The 20,052-nt window shown below is 46.0% G+C and overlaps 1 protein-coding gene across 2 annotated transcripts in view; it reads right to left on the bottom strand.

Moving 5' to 3' along the window:
- Positions 1–20,052, bottom strand: part of ASIC1 (acid sensing ion channel subunit 1) — a 211,317-nt gene that overhangs the window by 48,608 nt on the left and 142,657 nt on the right. The window contains exon 1 of one of the 2 annotated variants that reach the window (XM_056854407.1): positions 7,728–8,378. The exons of the other annotated variant lie outside the window; for it this stretch is intronic. Within the exon in view, the coding sequence (XP_056710385.1) occupies positions 7,728–8,378 (651 nt within the window). Of the gene's footprint in view, positions 1–7,727; positions 8,379–20,052 lie in introns of those variants that run through there. 2 annotated transcript variants of the gene reach the window in all.

Genomic DNA, 20,052 nt, shown 5'->3' with positions numbered 1-20,052 from the left:
ACAGTTTCACTTCTTCCAGGTTGGTGAGAAGCGGCATCACGCCGCGCCACGTCTCCAGAAGCTGACCCAAAGTCCGACTGTAACAGTTCCTGGATTTGGGTCTCAGAGGCCGATGGTGGCAGTTCCATAATCTGTAACACGATTTTGGTGGCAGCGTTACCCGCCTCCAACTGGAAGCGGTCGCTGCCTCCGGAGCCTTCCGCCATAGCAGTGCGTAAAAAAGGACTGTCCAATAAGTCCTCGAGGGCCGCGGTACGCACGACCAACTGCGTTAGCAGGGAAGACCCCTCCTGGGTCAGCCGGGCCTCCTCCTCCGGTTTGTCCCCTCTGGCAGCGTTGTCCAAACGACGATACTGGTTCAATAGGTCGGCTCGAGTGGCCTTTCTCCTCTCTTCGTGCTGGTGTCGGCCGAGTACCCTCTGGGCGCGCAAGCCCTGACCCTTGGTCTCCTCCCGCAAAAGCTGTCGGAGAATGTCCTGGGCTGAACATCCTCCTCCAACGAGGAACTAGTAGCATTGGGTGCTGTTGCCATGCAAGTTAGAAATGAGGGAGATTCGAGTCCAAATGTAAGGTCTGAGTTCACCTGTTGAAACCCAATCACCAAACGTCCAGACGGTATTCTAAGAAGCTGGTTTATTTGGGAAGCATAAGGTGAGTAGCAGGAACTTACAGGGAAAGGTACGAGGACTCGAATGGGGGGGGGGAACGAGCAAGATGGAACATATACAGAAAACCAAAAGCACAGTTGGACACCAAGCCAAGCCTGGTTCCCATGATAGATTACAGTTATCACACCAACGGAGAGTAAGCAGTCATAACAACCTTCCAAATACCACAGCCTTGGAGGGCAGCTGAGCTCCCAGGCTTGGAGCTCACAGACAGTGCCTAGGGAGGGTAGAATTTGGGGAGGGAGCTCAGTATGGATGTGATGACATATTGTCTGCCCTCTGAAACTGCCATTTCTTTCAGAGGAACTGATCTCTGCAGTTGGCTGTAATTCCTGGAGAACTCCAGGCCCCACCTTGAAGTGAACCCTAGATATGGGAAGTACACTCAGCATAGAGAAAAGCTGTTCAGGATATAAGAAGTGGTCCTCACCTACGCATTCCTTTTGCTGCTAAAAATGGATCCCTCACACTCTTCTTCCAATGTGACTGTGGATGATCCAGGTTTAAACATATTGATCTGATGCCATCATGTTTAATTTTGCCTGAAGACAACTACAAAAAAGGATCCAGGGAAGGGAAGGCAGCCCAGAAAATAGCTTCCTTTCAGGAAAAAGAGCATCAAAATTTAGACAGAGCGGTTAGAGGTCTAATTTTGCTTTGACCTTGAGAAAGTATGTCATTAAAACATGCTGGGATTTTTGTATTCAGAGTCACGGAAAAGGGCGATGGCACCAAATGCTGATGCAAAGCAGAGTATTAAAACTGCACAGATGATTTATTGAGCCACAAAAATATTCAGGATCCCAAAAAACACAGTTGTCTCTGCCAGAGTTATAAAAAAGTGGGCCGGAGGTTTCCTAGTGTCTTCTTTCAGATTTAAGACGTTTTCAAGCCTTACATTGAGGAAAGGTGGATTATAAATATGTTGTGTGTAGAGTAACTGAAATACCATCTTCTCTAGTGTAATGTAGATCCTTTTTTGTTGTTGTTGAGGAAACCTGTAGAGTCCTTAAAATGCAGCTTGATAGGAGAGTTTTCAAATAATAAAAAGCCACTGTATTTTGACAATGGTTCTAATGTAAAAGTATAACCAGATACAGTTTGCTGGCCAGAGGAAAGTACAATCTTTTCATGAAGCATATTAAGGAACTATGCTTGATAAAAAGATGCTATGTTTTTGTCACAATTTGGTAATTCAGCTCTATCCCTTTATCTAACATAGGGGTACCTAGCCTTGCTGAGTCTGCAGGAACTATTTGAAATTTGAGAAAGGGCAGTGGGTGCCACCAGCACACGACTGCCAGGGGTGCAGGCCAGTCACAAAATGCTAGAATCATAGAATCATGGAGTTGGAAGGCTCCACCAGGGTCATCTAGTCCAACCCCCTGCACAATGCAGGAAATTCACAACCGCTTCCCCCATACACACACCCAGTGACCCCTACTCCATGCCCAGAAGATGGCCAAGATGCCCTCCCTCTCATGAACTGCCTAAGGTCATAGAATCAGCATTGCTGACAGATGGCCATCTAGCCTCTTCTTAAAAACCTCCAGGAAAGGAGCACTTACCACTGTCAGGCCTTTGCTACAATGTCAGGCCTTTGCTACCTTAGAGTTGAAGTCTGGTAAATTGCAGGCCAGGGGCTGGCTTGCTGTCAAGGCCGAGTGCTGGCTGCGGATCAAGATTATGTTCTCATGCTGCAAATCCTGTCTACCCAGTGACCGTGTTATGTCTTTGGTTCTCGGAGAATCGTTATCTAGTTGTTACTATGGCTTCACTTTGTCTTGTTTTTTGCTTTTAGATTGTATCCCACTTACACTGACTCCATTAGATCCCTCTCCTGCGTGAGGGGCAGTCAACTCCTTTTAATCTGTCTTTTTGCTCTTAATAAATTAGCATTGCTTAGGAACACCTGCTGAGCGTGTTTGGTTTATAAGATGCTAGGGACGGACGCCTGAGTTGAAATTAGAAATACTGCACAAGGGTGGCTTCACTCCAGTCCACCACTTTACTAGCAAGCAATTGAAATTCACTCACATACTGCATCACCGTCTTGGTCCCCCGGCGAAGCTGAAGGAAAGCCGTCTTGGACCTCTCACTCTGCAAAGGGTCCCCGAAGCGCCGTCTGAGCGCCAACATGAAACCAGTATTTCCACTGAGGAACCGCTCCACTGAGGAACTGCTCTTACTGTTAGAAAATTCTTCCTAATGTCTAGACGGAAACTCTTTTGATTTAATTCTAACCTGTTGGTTCTGGTCCGACCTTCTGGGGCAACAGAAAACAACTTGGCACCATCCTCTATATGACAGCCCTTCAAGTACTTGAAGATGGTTATCCTATCCCCTTTTCAGGCTAACCTACAGAACGTTGGGAGATTCCAAGCCAAGCATCCTCCGATAACATAGCCAGCTGCTTCTGAATGAGCACTCCCCGCAGATACAAAGGTGACACTTACTGGGCTCCTCTGAAGCACTTCCTGTACTGAGGTGGAGGAAAATACGTATTGGATCTTTTTGTTGGGAAGAGACACTATGTGTTTCAGTTTTCATGGAAAGGGAGGGCTTTTGCTTCCTGAACAGCCATTGAGAGAGGTTTCCAAGCCCAGAGACATAATAAAATCTGTGTTTAATGGCCACCATACAGGGGCACCCAGCAGTGTCATACATTCCCATAACAAGCTCAGCCCTCAGTCAGTTGATAGGTTGGTTTTTACAATAGAGATTTGGGGAAATCCTAAAGTAAAAAACTTTAGAGATTTGGGAAATTCCTAGAGAGAATGTTAGAGAATCACCGCTCTAAATTAAATTGGTGTTTCTACTTGCCCATGTGCATTTATAAGAAATGTCCTCCAGTGGTCTGTGGACTTCACCCACATGGTCTGCCACATTTCAAGCACTTGTCCTCTGTTCTTTGTCTAAGGTGTAGCCGGTTCCTTTTGTGGATTATTTGCAAGGGTATCACAATCACCTCCACTGTCCTTGCCCAGCAAAAGAAAATGCTTGTGAAATCAATGCGGGAGCTCAAGTGTCTGCTTTGTCTCTGGGTGAGCAGATATGTGATGAGGTTGGTGAGATGTTTTTCTTAAAGGGGCCAGCGGACTAGAATTAACTAGACCTCTTTATTATATGAAAGATCTCTTAGGACATCTGTATAGGCAAGGTGGTAAGTGAGCCAGGGCCAGGGACTTGGAAGCTGGAGAAAGCACTCTAAGCATTACCTCTTCCATGTTTCAAATATCTGCAATATGGACAGATCTCTCATATCAACAACTTCCTATCACTTTCTCCATCCGCTGTCAGGCCTCTTATGAGGAAACAGGCTGTTGTCTACTAAACTTCACACTAAGATGGTTTCTTGCAGAGATATGATGATTTTTGTTCCCCTTTCCCAAACACCTAGATCAGGGGTGGGAAACCTCCGGCCAGCGAGCTCATTTTATCTGGCCCCCGGCCCACCTGCCAAGGCTGGGAGCTCCAAGGAGCTAGCTGTCGCTAGCCAGGGCCTCCTCTCGGCACTTGGGGCTTTTCTGGGAGGCAGGAGCGCATGCCGGCCCCGAACCTTCCTTCCCCTCCCAGCTTTCCAGTGTCTGTGTAGGGCGGCGGAGACTCATGCCGCTGGGGCCTCGCTGGCCTGCACACTGGCCGGCCACCGGCTTGGTGGGCCCCTGTACAGCCCTCCCCTGGCTCAACCCACCAGCCGCACCCCTGCGCCGCGGCCTAACACTGAGGGGGCGGCCGAGACTTGTGCTGCCGGGGCCTTGCTGGCCTGCATGCTGGCTGCGCTGCTAGCTCGGTGGGTCCCTGTGTGTGTGGCCGGGTGCGTGCCTGTGTGTGTGTGGGAGCTGGGAAGGCTTCTCTCTCTCTCCCCCTCCCTCCCTCTCTCCCCCCTCCCTCCCTTCCTTCCCCTGTCTCCCTCCCTCCCTCCCCTTCCTTCCTTTTCTGCATAGCCTCTCCTAGGGTTGCCAACCTCCAGGTGGTGGCTGGAGACCTGGAAACCCTAGTCTTTCACCCCCTAGTCGGGAGATCTACACCTGGTATGGCCCCCGAATGATGTTATAAATATGCAAATGGCCTTCGGTAGGAAAAAGGTTCCCCACCCCTGACCTAGATGTACACACACAAGAACACAATCACTCAGACAGTTTACCTATTCCTATCCTTTCATTTTGATTTGAACTATCCCCTTTGCCTCTCCCTATTCCCTACACTATTCCAAGCCTGACCTGTACCCAAGAAGAGTGTGGAACTACAGTATCAAATCCTCTCTCTCTTGGGGCCTCTGGGCCTCTCTTGATTATCGCCAGCTGGTATGGAGCATCTGCAACTGCAAACGGCTCCACCCTCTGTGATACTGGAAGGGGCAGATTTACTGTCAAGCTCTTGTGCCCTTTCAGTTTCACTTCTTACCCTTGCTCCTCATGCCTAAAGTAACTGCCAGCATCTGCACCACCCATGTCCTTTATGCTTTCAGCCAGGACCCTCATTTCCTTGGGGACCAAACACACCATATTTAGGGTCCCCTGTGCTGCCATTCTTTCCTGGGCTCTCAATGCTTGCTAGGGTCATTCAGCTATGCTTTCTTCCCTTGTTTGCCTTGCCTGTGTGTTGTGTGTGTTAAGTGCCATCAAGTCGCTTCTGACTCATGGCCACCCTATAAATCAATGTCCTCCAAATGTCCTGTCTTTGACAGCCTTGCTCAGGTCTTGCAAACTGAGGGCTGTGGCTTCCTTTATTGAGTCAATCCATCTCTTGTTGGGTCTTCCTCTTTTCCTGCTGCCCTCAACTTTTCCTAGCATGACTTGTCTTTTCTAGTGACTCTTGCCTTCTCATAATGTGACCAAAATACAATAGCCTCAGTTTAGTCTGACACCCAGTAAAATAATTGTGCTGCTTCATTTGAGGCACCCTCCCACCCTCCACCCACCCCCGGCCATTACTAAGGGTGGCTTTCCCTGCTCTCTGTGGCTGCTACCTGCTTTTGGATGGATATTTTTATGACTGCAGTTAATTACAGTAAGCAGCTTGGAATGGCCAGCACAGAGGAATAAAGCTGTGGGAAGGCAGAGAAGGTGCATCCCTGAACAACAGAGATTAGACCATCCCATCCCTTGGCTACAGAAGCTGGTACTGAGATTCAGGACTTGGTAACCCAATGGAGGAAGCCAAATGCAATCTGGGGATATTTTTATGCTGTGGGCTTGATCAGGATTGGGCCCTTATAATTTGAAAATGGTGGTGGTGTCCTTTAGCCCTGGAAACGCAAAGTAGTAACTAAGGGAAGAGTGCCTCTGTGGACACACAGAACATCTTTCCTGCATTACCACAATGCCATCACAGGAGGGATTTAAGACAAAATAGGTCTTGGTTTCCAGGGTGTGTTGAATTTTTTGCACCTTTTTTTTAAAAAAGAGGCAATTTAAAGCATAACCTTTCATTCAGCTTCACCTAATTTTTAACAGATTGTACGAACCCCCTATAAATGAACCAGTGTCCAAAAGTCAAGCGCTTCTAGGTATTTAACCAAGTGGACATGGTCGACTGCATTGCCAATGAGGCTACTGGGCCTGATCTGTTTCTCAAACCCAGTGACTCAGGTTTGCACAGCTGGTAAAGGTGCCAGGTTTTTTTTTTCTGGCAGAGCTCCTGTGTATTTAAAAATCGTGTTATATGCAGAAATATGTTTAAGTTTCCTCTCAGTTGTGCTGCATAGGGTTACTATCTTTTTATGGTCTCTGCCCCTGTATCTTTAACAGCAAACTCTCCATAGCAAGTCCCAGTGGAAATAACTTTGCCTGCTGACTGATTAAAGTATTCATTTTTTTAGTCTATTAACTCTCTTGCTTTCATCTGATTACCATATATATTAGGGCTTTCAATGACACAGCTGATGGCATGAGGCTGTTCATTGAAGGTAGTTATTTCCCTTTGCAAAGTAACACAAATAATTTATTATAAGAGAAATCCTCTTCAACATATTGCTAAAACCTGAAACAAGATCTATACAGACACACCCAAGATGATGCATTTGAAGGGCTGAGTCACCTTGTATGGGGAATGACCTCAGGCACAGGCAACTGAAAATCACTTTAAAAAACAACTATGGTTAATAAATGAATGGATCAATTACACTGATTAATTGGCAGGTGCATTCAATGAGGGATCAAGGTAGTCCATGAAAGACTAATCTTTGGGGCAGGTTGCCTAGGTAGAGAGGTAGATGTTCTCAACCAGCTGGAATTGCTGCATCAAGAAATAAATGCCTTTCTAAAGGAAATATCCAAACCCAAATGGGTAGAATTCATCCAGGAGGGAATTTTCTGCATAGGTCTAAAAAGGCAGTCAGAATAAACTTCAGTACAGGGTACAGACCCCTGATATTAAAACCTCTAACAGGACTAGAGTGAGCTAGTCCACCTCAGACTGAAGATTCTGGGGTACCATTAAAGGGCAGAAAATGGTCAATTATTCTTTATTTATTTATTTAGCATGGGGGCAGCATTTAGACTGTTTTGCCTTAAGCGCCAAAATTGACTTTGGCTATCTTTGGTCTCTGTTTTACATCCTAAAGTTGGAGTTTAGCAAACATTTGGGAGGGTAGTTGTACTAGTTATTCCTGTCCTGGAACAGTATCTTTCTTCAACCTCTTCTGTTTGTAAGGAACACAGCGGGGGAAGATTCACTGCAGGGCATAGGGGTTTCCAAGTAGGGAACTACTCATTCAATATGAAGCAAGGCTACACTTAGGGACAACAGAAAGATCCTTTCCCTTTCCCTCCCGCTGAATACACATGGCTGTTTTATCCCAAGTCAGACCATTGATCCATCCACCTGAGTATTGTCTGCTGACCAGCAGCAGCAGCTCTCCAGGGTCTCAGGCAGATAAATTTCTCTCCCCCCCCCAAGCTCCTCCTACCTGAGATCCCTCATCCTCAGAGACTGAACCTAGGATTTCCTACTTACAAAGCATATGTGTTCTACCACTGAAACACAGTTCTTCTCAAGGACCACCAATCATCCCTGGCTAAAGCTGGCACTACGACCGATGCAGGCGCCACTCACCACTGAGAAGTCATCAGGCCTGCAGGGCTCGCCACGGTATTTGCAGGTCAGCACCATGTCCTCAAGCTGATGGCCGTTTTGGTCAAAAAAGTTATACAGATTTAGAGGTTCATCTGGTGTCTCAAAGGCAGGTGGGACCAGGGGGAATCCTGCTTCCAAAGGGAGATCATCATAGCCCACGAGTGGGGAAATATATAAGAGGTCACTATAGATGAGCTTAGAAACACGAATGCGGTTGAAGTTGCAGAAAGTAACAGCAGGGAAAGTCATCCGGGAGCTCTCCTGTTCATCCAGCTGTGTTATGTGATGATACTCCAGATAGTAGAATATTCGCCCGGCCACCTGGTACAGGAAAATGGACAGCGAAAACAGAAATGCACCAGCCCAGAGCACCTGGCGCACCCCAAAGCCACTCTCCACAAAGATGTGGCTGGCCCCATGCAAGGTGCAGCTGTTGGCAAAGGCTATCAAACCTGGAGTACCTTCTTCCTCTTCCTCCAGTTCTGCTGCATCTTTGTAGTCCATCTCCATGTCTTCCACTTCATGTTGGCTGTAGGGGAATTGGTCACCATTACTCTCAGCTGCATCCTTGACTGGGTTTTTCTCTTGGTTAGGAGTGAAGGAAATGGTGCAGAATATCTGTATGGGCATCGTGCTCCACCAGGGCCCGTTGAGGTAGGTCCTCAGCTGGCTTCTGGAGGTACTCCACAAGGACTTTTCAGGGTTGGAGATCAGAGACCGATAGCAAGGGGGAAGAACAGAAAACAAAAAGGTGGACCTAAAGAGAGAGGGTGCTGGTGACCACAAGAGGGTCGGGGAGGGAAAGGACAGCTTGGAAGAGACTGAGGCACAGAGGGAAGGAAGGCAAGAGAAGGAACTTATCAGAGAAATGGGGCAGGAATGGAGAGGTCCAGCATAGGAGGCAAGGAAGGGATGAGGAATGCAAGAAGCATCCAAGAGAGGGGAAAATGGGGAGACACAGAATTGAAGGATGAGGAAGAGGAAGTGACAGGACGAGCTGCCAGCTGGCTGCACCCAGGCAGCTCCTGGGACCCCGAAGCTCCTCCAAATTGTGCATCCGGAATCAAATGTCTCCCTGGCTCCAAAAGCTTCAGTTCTCCAAAGTTGGAAGTTTTCACTGAGCAGCTGTTCCCTTGCCAGAGCAGCCTGCTGGCTGCTGTGTGTTCGCAAACAGCCTTCGGCAGCACAGAAGTCAAACCCAGACGCCTAGGACAGGGCCTGCTTAATAATTCATCAGCTTCCTTGGTATCTGCATTGGGGTTGGGAGCTACTGAGAGAAGGACAAGAGTATCTCCTCCTCCTCCCTCCCAACCAATGTCTCCAAAAGCCTGGCCAGTGGCCGGTGCCAGATCATTTCCTGCACCCAGCATGATGCTGCCTGTTCCAGCCCTTCACAGCTGTTCCTATGCGCTTTTGTGTCTAGAACAGGAAGATGCAGGAACCTCAGCCCCTAAACAAATCAGCCCTTGGATTGAAAGCGGGCAGCTTATAGATCTTGCACACCCAGGTTTTTGCAGTGCAATCTTATAGAGTTACTTCAGACTAAGCCCACTGAAATCAGTCAGTTTAGATGGAAGTACTCTGTACAGGACTGCACTGTTGCGTGCTAAAGAGAGGTAATTTATAACTCAACAGCCCATTTTCTTGGGTTTACACCTAACTAATATGGGGCTGACATACCCCAAATGCTCTCATGTTCACTCATTACCCCAGAGAAATGTGGGATTCCAAAATCCCAAATTGTGGTCTGCAGTGTTTGTATTGGAAAGACGGAAAGGCCCCTCAACGCCTTCCTCAAGCCTTCCTCCTTGATTATTGTCCTCTGGATTTTGCATTCTAGATAGAAGAGGTCCAACAGCATTAAATTATACTCTTCTTAAAATTTACACCCAGCTTTTCTCTCCGGTGCAGACCCAAAACAGCATATCCTCCAAATAGTGCATCCGGAATCAAATGTCTTCAGTTCTCCAAAGTTGGAAGTTTTCACTGAGCTGGTAAGTGGGGACAGGTGGGTGAAGCACTTCGAAGGTGACACATGTGTGCCAGAAAGCTTGTTATACAGCACACAAGACCAGTGATATCCTGGAGGCACTTCCTTGTTACCAGAGAGAAGCAGCATATGTCGACGTGTTAAAGGGAGGACAGCCAGGATGTGGGACAGCGACTTGATCCTTTACAGTGCCATCATTCCAGACAGTAAGTGCCATTAAATAGGTGGGAATGGGATTCTGGGGAGATCTGCTTAGGATGGCACTGCTGGTCTAACACAATGCTCATGCCTAGTGCAGGCATGCACTGCCACTCTAGGACATAATGACATTGTCCTTCAGATCCTGCTTGTGCATGCTAAATGCTGCCCTGTTACAGCATTCACAGGGTTAATAAGCTGTCCTCTAGATCTCAGCCGGACAGATACTAAAATCTAACAAAACTATAGTATGCATTTTTGTCAGTGGGCCTGTCTTAGTGTCCTTAAATAAGGCTCTGAGTTTTTAACTTTCAACAACAGCATGGCAGAAAATTCAATAGGTACAGCTTTGCCTATCATGAAGTTATAGGAAAAATTGCCCCCATCATATTTCGGTTTCTTGTCATGTATTTCTTATGAGGCACAGGAGCCTTTGTCAGGAAAATGATGGTTACAGTGCAGCACACCATGATGTGTAAGCATGACTGAGACGATTTGTCCACCATGGGCACCTAAGTTTACATAACTTCCTTACTAAAAAGATAGGAAGAAAATGGCTTGCAAATAGCAAAAGCTTGACTTAGGGTTTTCCCCTGGTCAGGAAAAAATAGCCAAGGTCTGCTCTTGTGCCTTTACCAGCAGCTTCATCTGCAGAAATCAGCAAGTGAAGCTTCATCCATCATATTCTTTTTCATCTCAAGGACCTCGGGGCAGCAAACATAGCTCTCCTGTGGGGTATATTAGTGATCAGTAGCTCCTGATCATCTTGTAAGTTTCATAGCTGAAACACGCATTTGAACTTGGGGCTTCCCACTCCACCTCTCTGACCACTAGAATACATTCTCTGCCTGCTATTGATGGTGGATCACAAGGCTGGTAATGCAATGAAGCAAGATTTAATAAAAAAGTGAGTAACTAACTCTAGCTTGGTCAGCAGAGGTAAAGGAGGAAATGCAAGACAGACTGTTCAAACTGCAGGACTGATGGTGAACTGGGCTGTGAATTTAGAAACTAGGAACAGTATCCAAGATGTATTCTGTTTATTTTACAGAAACTCTATGTGCCTGTACAAAATTTAGGGATGCTCATTATTTGTTGCAAGAAAAGGAACAATCTTTGAAAAATAAGTAAAGTCCCTTGAAGCAAAGTATCTGGTGACCATATTGGATTTGTGAAATACGCTTGAAAACAGTTGCTATCGTGATATTGGGAGTTGGAGGAACAGGAAGCTACAGACTGTAGGCAGCTAATGAAGTGTCTGCTCTCCCGCCCCTTGTTCTGAAGACTTCCCAGCCTCCACTCCACCCCATCTTGTGGTTTCTTTTCACTGCACTTGGAAGCCCATTAGCAGTGGCCACAAAGTAATTTCCATCAGCTTGGTCACTGCTGCCCAACTCAAGGGATGGGAAATATATAAAAGGGGCAGCATTTTGGGGCCTGGGGGAGCAGTGAGCAAATTGACTTTCTAACCAATGCCAGCTCAGCACAAGACTTAGTTCATTGTATCTTGTTGGGTTAACTGTTTTTGTGCTGTCTCCCTGCCTAACCCTCTTGGTTCCTGTTTACCATGGTCAGCGAAAACTTATGCTAGAATAAAAACTTGCTCATCTGTAAGGTACCAAAAAGTAACACAGATATTCTGGGGATGTGGGAAATGTTCTGCTGCATTGTGGCTCAAAAACAAAGCATGCAATCCTGGGGGGCAGCAGCACTGTTATTAATATCCAGCAAAATTTGTTGGGTAACGTTACTACAAATAACTTTATGATAGATTTTTTTTTAATAGCAAGTGTTTCAAGGATCTATTTGTATAGTATTGTTGTAGGATCACTCTTGTCTTATTGTATTTTTATTTGTTGGGGTGGTTGGAAATGGTTTTCTGTATATGCTTCTGTATTTGTTTGGCTGTTAGCTGTATTTTTAATAAAGAAAGAAATTGCGGGGGGGGGGGAAGACCCCACAGAAACCGGCATGATCCCTACGCCGGCATCTGTGCTACTTGCGCCGTGCAAACTGGCATGGGTGCCGGTGGCAGTGAGGCACTTGGATGCCGCTGCAGCCTCCTGGCAGCGTTGCAACGGCCCAACTCCCCATGCCGACATCCTGGGAGGTATTCCCAGGGCATTCCTAGGGGCAGAGCTGCTTTTCAGCAGCTTCCTAACCTCTTTCACCCCCGTAATGCCCCCTCATGCAGCAGCATTGCTACACCACCTTATATGGTGTCACACGCAGCACCATCCTCTTTCTCAAGAACCCCCAAGCATGATATCACAGGTAGCAGGGCTAGTTGGAAAGTCATCTTTGAAAAAGTCTCAGTTCAAGATGTGCTTCAGAAGGTTATGGCACTTCACTAACTAGACCCTTGGCAATTTTTGGGAGATTTATACCCTGCACTTGCAGTGTGTGGTTTCTTGAGGCAGCTAACAACAGAAAATATCCTAACAATAAAAACGATAAATATCCAATATTAAAACATTAAATCACAGCACTAAAAAAAACAACACTCACTAGAAACTAATCAGCAAGAAGCATCAAATCTTTAAAGTCATAATGATACAAACCAGTTTAAAAAAGAATAAAGATATTTCTATATAATACTGATGATTTAAAATTAAATATATAATACTGATGATTTAAAATTTAAAATTAGTATATATTTTTGTGACGGATAAGGGGTAAATCTGCAGCAAGAGCTGACAGACCAAGAGTGGGCGGAGCCAGAGAGCTGACACTCTGAGCTCTGAGAGACAGAAAGCATTCGAAGCTTGGGACCCAGCCTGGATAGGAGGCTGTGAAGAGAGTCGAAGCTTGGGACCCAGCCTGAGAGGAGGCTGTGATAGATTGGAAGCTTGGTAGCAAGACTAAGCGGAAGCCAAACTGTACTCTGTGAACCTGAGGGGTTCTGTGAAAGCCGAAGCTATTGACACACACAACCTGTGGTAGTGACAGGAGTGAGAATTGGGTTAGAGAGGGCCCATTCTCAAGTCACAAGGGGAATTAGTCTCTGAGGTAGAGCTATTCTGGTAGCAGGAAGGTGTGGAGGATTACAGCCACTGAGGTGGGGTAGTCAGAGAGAGCTAGGCTGGGGACAGAGTCTGAGAGTCTGAAGCTGAATGACAGAGACTGAGAGTCTGAATAATAGTTCTGAGGGATAGAACTAAGCTTGAAACTAGGAACGAAAGGAACTTGAGTGAAGGAAACATCTAAGCTATTTCTCTGAAGTAATCTTGCGTATATAAATCTGACTTGAGTTTTCCCTCCAAATTTCTGCCTTTTCTTGAAAACCAATCTCTGTGAGTTCTGTTCAATAAACTTCCCTGTTTTGTCTGTTTAAGTTAAAAAGCCTCTTGTCTCCTATTTCTCACTGAGGTAAATACGGGTGTGGGACTGGAGGAGAAGGAAAATAATCTCCTCACAAATACACTCAGGCCAATGCTTTTCCCTCAGCATATACGGCTGAGCTGAGAGAGTGGGATATTGAAGTGGTTGAAAGGGGGGTGCATCATAATTTTAAAAAGCAGTTCACAGTGTAAGGCACATAAAAATATAAAGTAAGGGTAATGGAGCAACTGCTGGACCTGGATAGCTCAGGCTAGCCCCATCTTGCCAGATGTTGGAAACTAAGCAGGGTTGGCCCTGGTTAGTACTTGGATGGGAGACCACGAAGGAAGTCTAGGGTTGCTATGCAGAGGCAGGCAATGGCAAACCTCTGAACATCTCTTGCCTTGAAAACCCTGTGGGGGTCACCATAGGTTGGCTATGACTTGATAGCACTTTCCACCAAGGCAACAATCAGAGCTCAAGGCAAAAGACATTCAGAGGTGGTTTGGTATTGCCTGTGTCCCATCCCTAAAATTCCTTGGAGGTCTCCCGTCCAAATATGTGGCCCAAGGTTACCCAGCAAGTTTCCCTTCCCTCATCATGTGTTCTGTTTATGCCTTGTTGAACACAGTTTCCCTCGCAAGAAAAGACTGAGGAAAAGTAGGAATTGTGCAGTTCTGTCCTCTCTTCATCTCCTGTTACAATTTCACTTTCTGGTCCATGCAATGGGCTTGCCGTAGTACAGGCTGGTCAGACCCTGTAACAACACAAAAGCATTGCCTGATTGTTCCATAACTGTTTGAAATGTATGCAACAGAAACTTCAGTGCTTCTCCAGCAAGACCCTGCTGCTCTTTGAAAGAACGCATCTGCAAAATCTATCGTCATGTGTTTCAGCAGGTTATGTAGGGCACTCAAAAATGGACTCCGGGAAGCACCAGCCATAGGAAGGGAGTTAGGAAAAATGTTGGTTAACGGCAGCTGGTACCCCAGTTAGGCTTCCCAACTGATGAGAAGAAAGGTGTGTCCCTGCTCATCTGCCTTTAACAATAGCTCAATGCTGCTGTTGCTTGCACAGCAACTGAATGTACAGAAATGAGCAGGAGATAAGCATCACCTCCAAATGTCCACAGGTCAAACTGTTGTTAAAAGAGCAAAAGTTGGTTACAAAAATTAGCCACTTTATCCCAGTCCTATAGCAGCTGCAGTTGGCAAAGCCTTGCAGCTGTTCTTCCTCGTGGTATTTTCAGAAAGAGCAAAGAACTCCCTATTTCACAAGGCGTCAACTGGATGAGGTATTTTATACTGCGGTTTCTGATTTATAATTTTAACTCTTTCTGTTTGGGGTTTCAATTTTAGTTCTGAGGGTGTGTGTATTTAGTTTTTGTGATGTGAGCCAATATTCAAATATTATATTCAGGTAAGAACGTAAGATTCATGCTGAAGCAGACCAACAAGATCTCTAGACTGGCTTTCTGTTTTATCATCCAGTGGTCCTGGAAAGCCCACCAGCAGAGTACAGAGGCTGAAGCAACTCAGACATCGACATTCACTACCTCTGAACATGGAGGCTCCATTCTCCATGAACTTGTCAAATCTCATTTTAAAGTCACCTCACACTAGTCCCCATCAATATATCATGTGGCAGTGAGTTCTACAAAATAATTATGCCAACTAGAACTCTTATTCCAGATATATGTATGGGGGTGAGATGTGTGTTGGTAATTAGTGAAGACAATGCATTCTGCATGTACTCAGAGGCAACCGCTAGTTTACTCTGTCCTACTAGGGGATCTGTTCTTCTCCCCAACCCCACAGCTTTCTCAATCAGTTTCTACTGTTGGGCCTCAGGGATCCCAGCTAGCACCTCACTGAAAGCCTTGTTACTCCTGAAAGGACACTTCACATCTTGGAGTCACCTGGGCAACAGGAGAACACATTGTCAAGGTGGCCCGGTGAAGGGGAAAGATCTCCCCCCCACACACACACCATTTGCCTCTAAAGAAACGATATTGTCTGTTACAGCAACTGACCTAGAGCCTAGAACTGCCAAGTGGAGTTGTGCACAATGCTTTTGGGATCTGTCTTTGGCAATATCCATATCACTTTCCATGAATATTTAGGCTCTGGACCCCCTCCCCCAGACAGGAAACATTCTCTCTCTTTTTGCTCTAGCAAGAGATTCTCTTTTGCACTCCTTCTTTAGGCGCTGCTGCTCAGAGTGAGGGGAAAAAGTCAGAGTCCTCATTTAGATTCCCCAGGTCCCCCGGAATACCTTTGTTTCATTTCCAGCCACTGCTTGCAGTACAATGGGTCCTGCTGCTGACGCATTCAGGTGAGCACCTCTGGGGCACCTTAATGGTGCATTTGGTAGGGAGTCTTGCATTAAGCAAAATGTGCTCCAGGAAGTTGAGGGAACCAATGTCTGGAACAGGAGTACCTTTAAGTAATTGAAGCTGGGGAAACTCTTCAGAGGCTGGGGAGGGCACTGCTGTAATAAGAACACTCCATCACTGCCAGGGCAGGAGCCTGACACACAGCTCAGCTCACGTGGCAGCAACGAAGAATTACTGCTTGCTGTCAGCAATCAGTGTCTGGACAGAGAAGGCAGGCTGAGGAGAGTGTGTGTAGGAAAATGGCACAGAGGTGGAGTTAGGGCATTTTTCTTGATGCTCCAGCCAAACCTATCTTCCTGTTGTATGTCCCTTCTCAGTCGTTGAGATGACAACTCTTTTCTCTTTAATTCAGTGTTGCCAACACCTTGGCAGTACACTTTTAGGAAAGGTGATTTTCTTGGGGCTCACTGTGTCCCCACACACAACCACAGGACAATAGCAACCACAGCATGAACACCAGGGAGTTGGGGACAAACCTTTAAATTATGTCACCCCCAGCGTCTTTTGGCCTGCTGCCCATGGGAATCCTAAGGTACACAAGTGTTTCCCCAAACAGCACTACCCCAGGGCTGTTCCAAATCAGGTACCGCATGTGCGGGAATTGAGGAGAACCCACATCCAATGGGTGAAGAGGCCCAGTTATTATCTGCTCTGTGGCCAGGAACTCATCTGTACCTGTGTTTCTTACACTGTTGTAATCTATGGTAAATTCCCTTGGAGATCAAATTATTAAAAATAAATAAACTCTTTGGAGAGAAAATGCTGGTAGCTTTGTATGGGTCAGGGACAGAATCAGCCTGTAAATATGGTTCATCTAAAATGTGCCATTCCCCCTTTTGGATGCACACCTTAACGTGATGAGGGGGTTTATGTGTGTCAGGGAAGCTGAGAGCAATGCCGTAAGGGGTCTAGACTCTATAAAGAGACTAAACTCCTAGCAGAGCCACTCAAGACGGAATGGTCTCAGCTGAGACACCAGACGAAGATGCATCCACTCCCTTAAGGGATCAATGGCCCCATCGGCAGAAGAGAACTGGCAGTTCCAATGGTGATGGGGGCAGAGGAATCCTTGAAGGTAGCTACTGGGCAGCAGCAGTAGTGGAAGGTGACACTGGCGGAGGATCCTTCTTAGACAACGGCAGTTGCTCTACAGCTAACCCTGGTTAGTACTGCGCAGAAGAAGGCACTGGTAAACCACTTCTGACCAACCTTTACCTTGAAAACCCTATGATGAGACAATCCAAAATGAAAAAAAAATATATTGCTGGAAGATGGGACCCCCAGGCACTCAATCAGCTACTGGGGAAGAGCAGAGGACAAGTACGAGTAGTGCTGATCTTAATGATGCGATTGGACTAAAGCAGAAAGGACATTCGGTGGTTGACATGAATAGATGCAAAAGGAAAGTCCGAAGCTGTTCGACGCATATAATAGGAACATGGAATGTGAGAAGCATGAATCAGGGTAAGCTTGAAATTGCTAAACAAGAAATGGAACATATGGACATTTCAATCCTGGGAGTAAGTGAACTCAAATGGACTGGATTAGGACATTTTCAATCAAAAAATCACAAAGTGTTTTACTTGGGGAATGACAAAAACAGAAGAAATGGCTTTAATAGTGAGGCAAGATGTAGCAAAGGCAGTCAGGAGCTATAATGCAAAGTCTGACAGAATAATATCAACCAGACTTCAGGGAAAGCCTATCAACATAGCCATCATTCAAGTTTATGCCCCAACTACAGGTGCTTATGAGGAAGAAACTGAAGTTTTTATGCAAGTGTTCGGGAAGAAATTGATCACACACCTAAACAAGATATGCTGATAATAATTGGTGACTGGAATGCAAAAGTAAGGAAACAAAGCAGAATCAAAAGTTGTTGGCAGATTTGGGCTAGGAGCATAGAATGAAGCAGGAGAACAGCTCATAGAATTCTGAGAAGACGACAATTTGCTCATTGCAAACACATGTTTCAGGCAACTAAACAGACGATTGTTTACATGGACATCACCAGACGGCCAGTATAGAAATCAAATAGATTACATAATTGAGAGCAGAAGATGGAGAAGCTCTATTCTCTCTGCAAAAACAAGACCAGGAGCTGACTGTGGTACAGATCATGAATTGTTAATATCAAAAATCAAGATAAAGCTGAAGAAAAACACCAGAACATCCATAGCACCAAAATACAATCTAAGCAATATTCCTGAAGAGTTTAAAGACCATGTAAAGAACAGATTTGCATTACTGAGTTCAAGTGAATGTAAACCAGATGAACTATGGGTGGAAACCAGAGATATTATCAAAGAAGAATGTGCAAAGACTATTCCTGTAGCCAAAAGAAAAGAAAAATCTCAATGGAAGACTGAGGAAACTCTTTAAATTGCTAAAGACAGATGAGAAGCAAAAGTAGAAGGTGACAGAAACAGAATCAAAAGTCTAAGTGCAATGTTCCAGCGACTCGCACATAGAGGTTCATGCAAGAAGAGTCTCTTGCAACTACACTGCAAATTTGGTGACTGTATCTCAAAAAATGCCTCCCCCATCATGTATTTGTTAAGTTGGCCAGGATATAGAGCGGGATATAAGCTCAATGAGCCCCATGGCGCAGAGTGGTAAGCTGCAGTACTGCAGTCGAAAGCTCTGCTCACGACCTGAGTTCGATCTCGACGGAAGTCGGTTTCAGGTAGCCGGCTCAAGGTTGACTCAGCCTTCCATCCTTCCGAGGTTGGTAAAATGAGTACCCAGGATAATGGGAAGATGACTGGGGAAGGTACTGGCAAACCACCCCGCAAACAAAGTCTACCTAGAAAACGTCGAGATGTGACGTCACCCCATGGGTCAGGAATGACCCGGTGCTTGCACAGGGGACCTTTACCTTTACAAGCTCAATACATAAATGAATAAATAAAGTTTAAAAAACAAAAAAGGCCTCCCCCGGCACATTAAAAAATTCCCATAGGGAAAAAAGCCTGGGCAAAGTCAAAGCAAAAAAATGCTGAATACCTATTTGGCTTATTCAGTGATTGGCTATCCATCTTAGGCTTGATTCCCAGTTGTAATATTTGGGTTAAATTAAACCTGAAAGGCCTGTTCATGGGTGTGGAGGCTGAGGAAGGTGTGGTTGGGGAGGCGAGGGACCACAGTACAGTCTGCCCTTCAAAGCAGCCATTTTTCTAGCGGAACTGATCTCTGTTATAATTCCAGGAGATCTCCAGGACCCAACTGGAGGTTGGCAACCCTATCTGGAACACATTTCAAGTGTGCAAAGGACTTCACAGATATTATCTACTAGCTCTGGCAACGACCCAGCAAGTTATTCTAATAATAAAATAGTATTTCAGATAAGACAGGAGACTGAGGATGAGGTACCAAGGTCAGTTAGTTGGTCCATGGCAACAGTCCTCCAGAGTCTCAGCCAAGGCACAGGTTGTAATTTGGCCCTCAGGCATTGTTATTTGTTACTCTTTAAGTGGAAACTTAGGAGAAGGCAACCCAGACTTTCATATTTGCAGACTGTATGCCTCTCCCAAACAGTGAATCTTATGTTACCTTCATGATCCTAAATCTGAAATCCATTCCACCATTTGCAAGATTCTTGCCCTCTGTAAGAATCCCACTCTTGCTCAAGACCCACCTGACTCAAAGGGAATGCTTGGGGTAGGATTGCCAGGTTCCCCCAGCCACGGGGGGTGGAGTAGGGTTGCCAGATCCAGGTTGGGAAACTCCTGGAGATTTGGGGATGGAGCCTAGGGAGGACAGGGACCTCAATGGGGTTCAATTACATAGCACCCACCCTCCAAAGCATCTATTTTCTCCAGGGGAACTGATCTCTGTAGTATGGAGATCACCTGTAATTCCGGGGGATACCCAGGTCCCAGGCTGGCACACCTAGCTTGGGGAGAGTGATATTTTTCTTTCATTAATCCTGCTTCTTTGGGGTAACATGATCAAGTCTGTATGTGTGTGTGTGTGTGTGTATTTCCCTACACATGTTTCCACTGGCTGATGCACATCTATGGGCTGGACGTTTGTCCCCTGGTCCCTCCATTTTCGCCAGGCAGCAGCAACTCAGCTGTGCTGTGATGACTCCATCCCTGTGGGAGCTGCCCTAACATAACCCTTTGAAACCTGCCCAGGCCTTGCCAAAAGTATTTGGCAATTAGCAGCTGTCTGTGTTAATCAGTGAGGTCGGGGCCTGGAGAGGATGCCAGTTCTCCTTTGTGACCCCTTTCCAGGCTAATTAGGGGCGAGCTCAGCAGGAACCATCTGGGAGACTGAGGCCATCTCTTAAATGCTGGTCCTTGCCATTCTCCCCTCCCCTCATCTAAATATAGTTTGTAAGCTTCTTGAGGCAGGAACCTCCCTTTTGCTTATGTTGCTCTGGAACAACAATTAAC

Source organism: Euleptes europaea, chromosome 1 (assembly GCF_029931775.1).
Source record: "Euleptes europaea isolate rEulEur1 chromosome 1, rEulEur1.hap1, whole genome shotgun sequence".
Lineage (NCBI taxonomy): Eukaryota > Metazoa > Chordata > Lepidosauria > Squamata > Sphaerodactylidae > Euleptes > Euleptes europaea.
The sequence above is the reverse complement of the archived record's forward strand: the minus strand, read 5'-3'. Positions and strand labels throughout refer to the sequence as shown.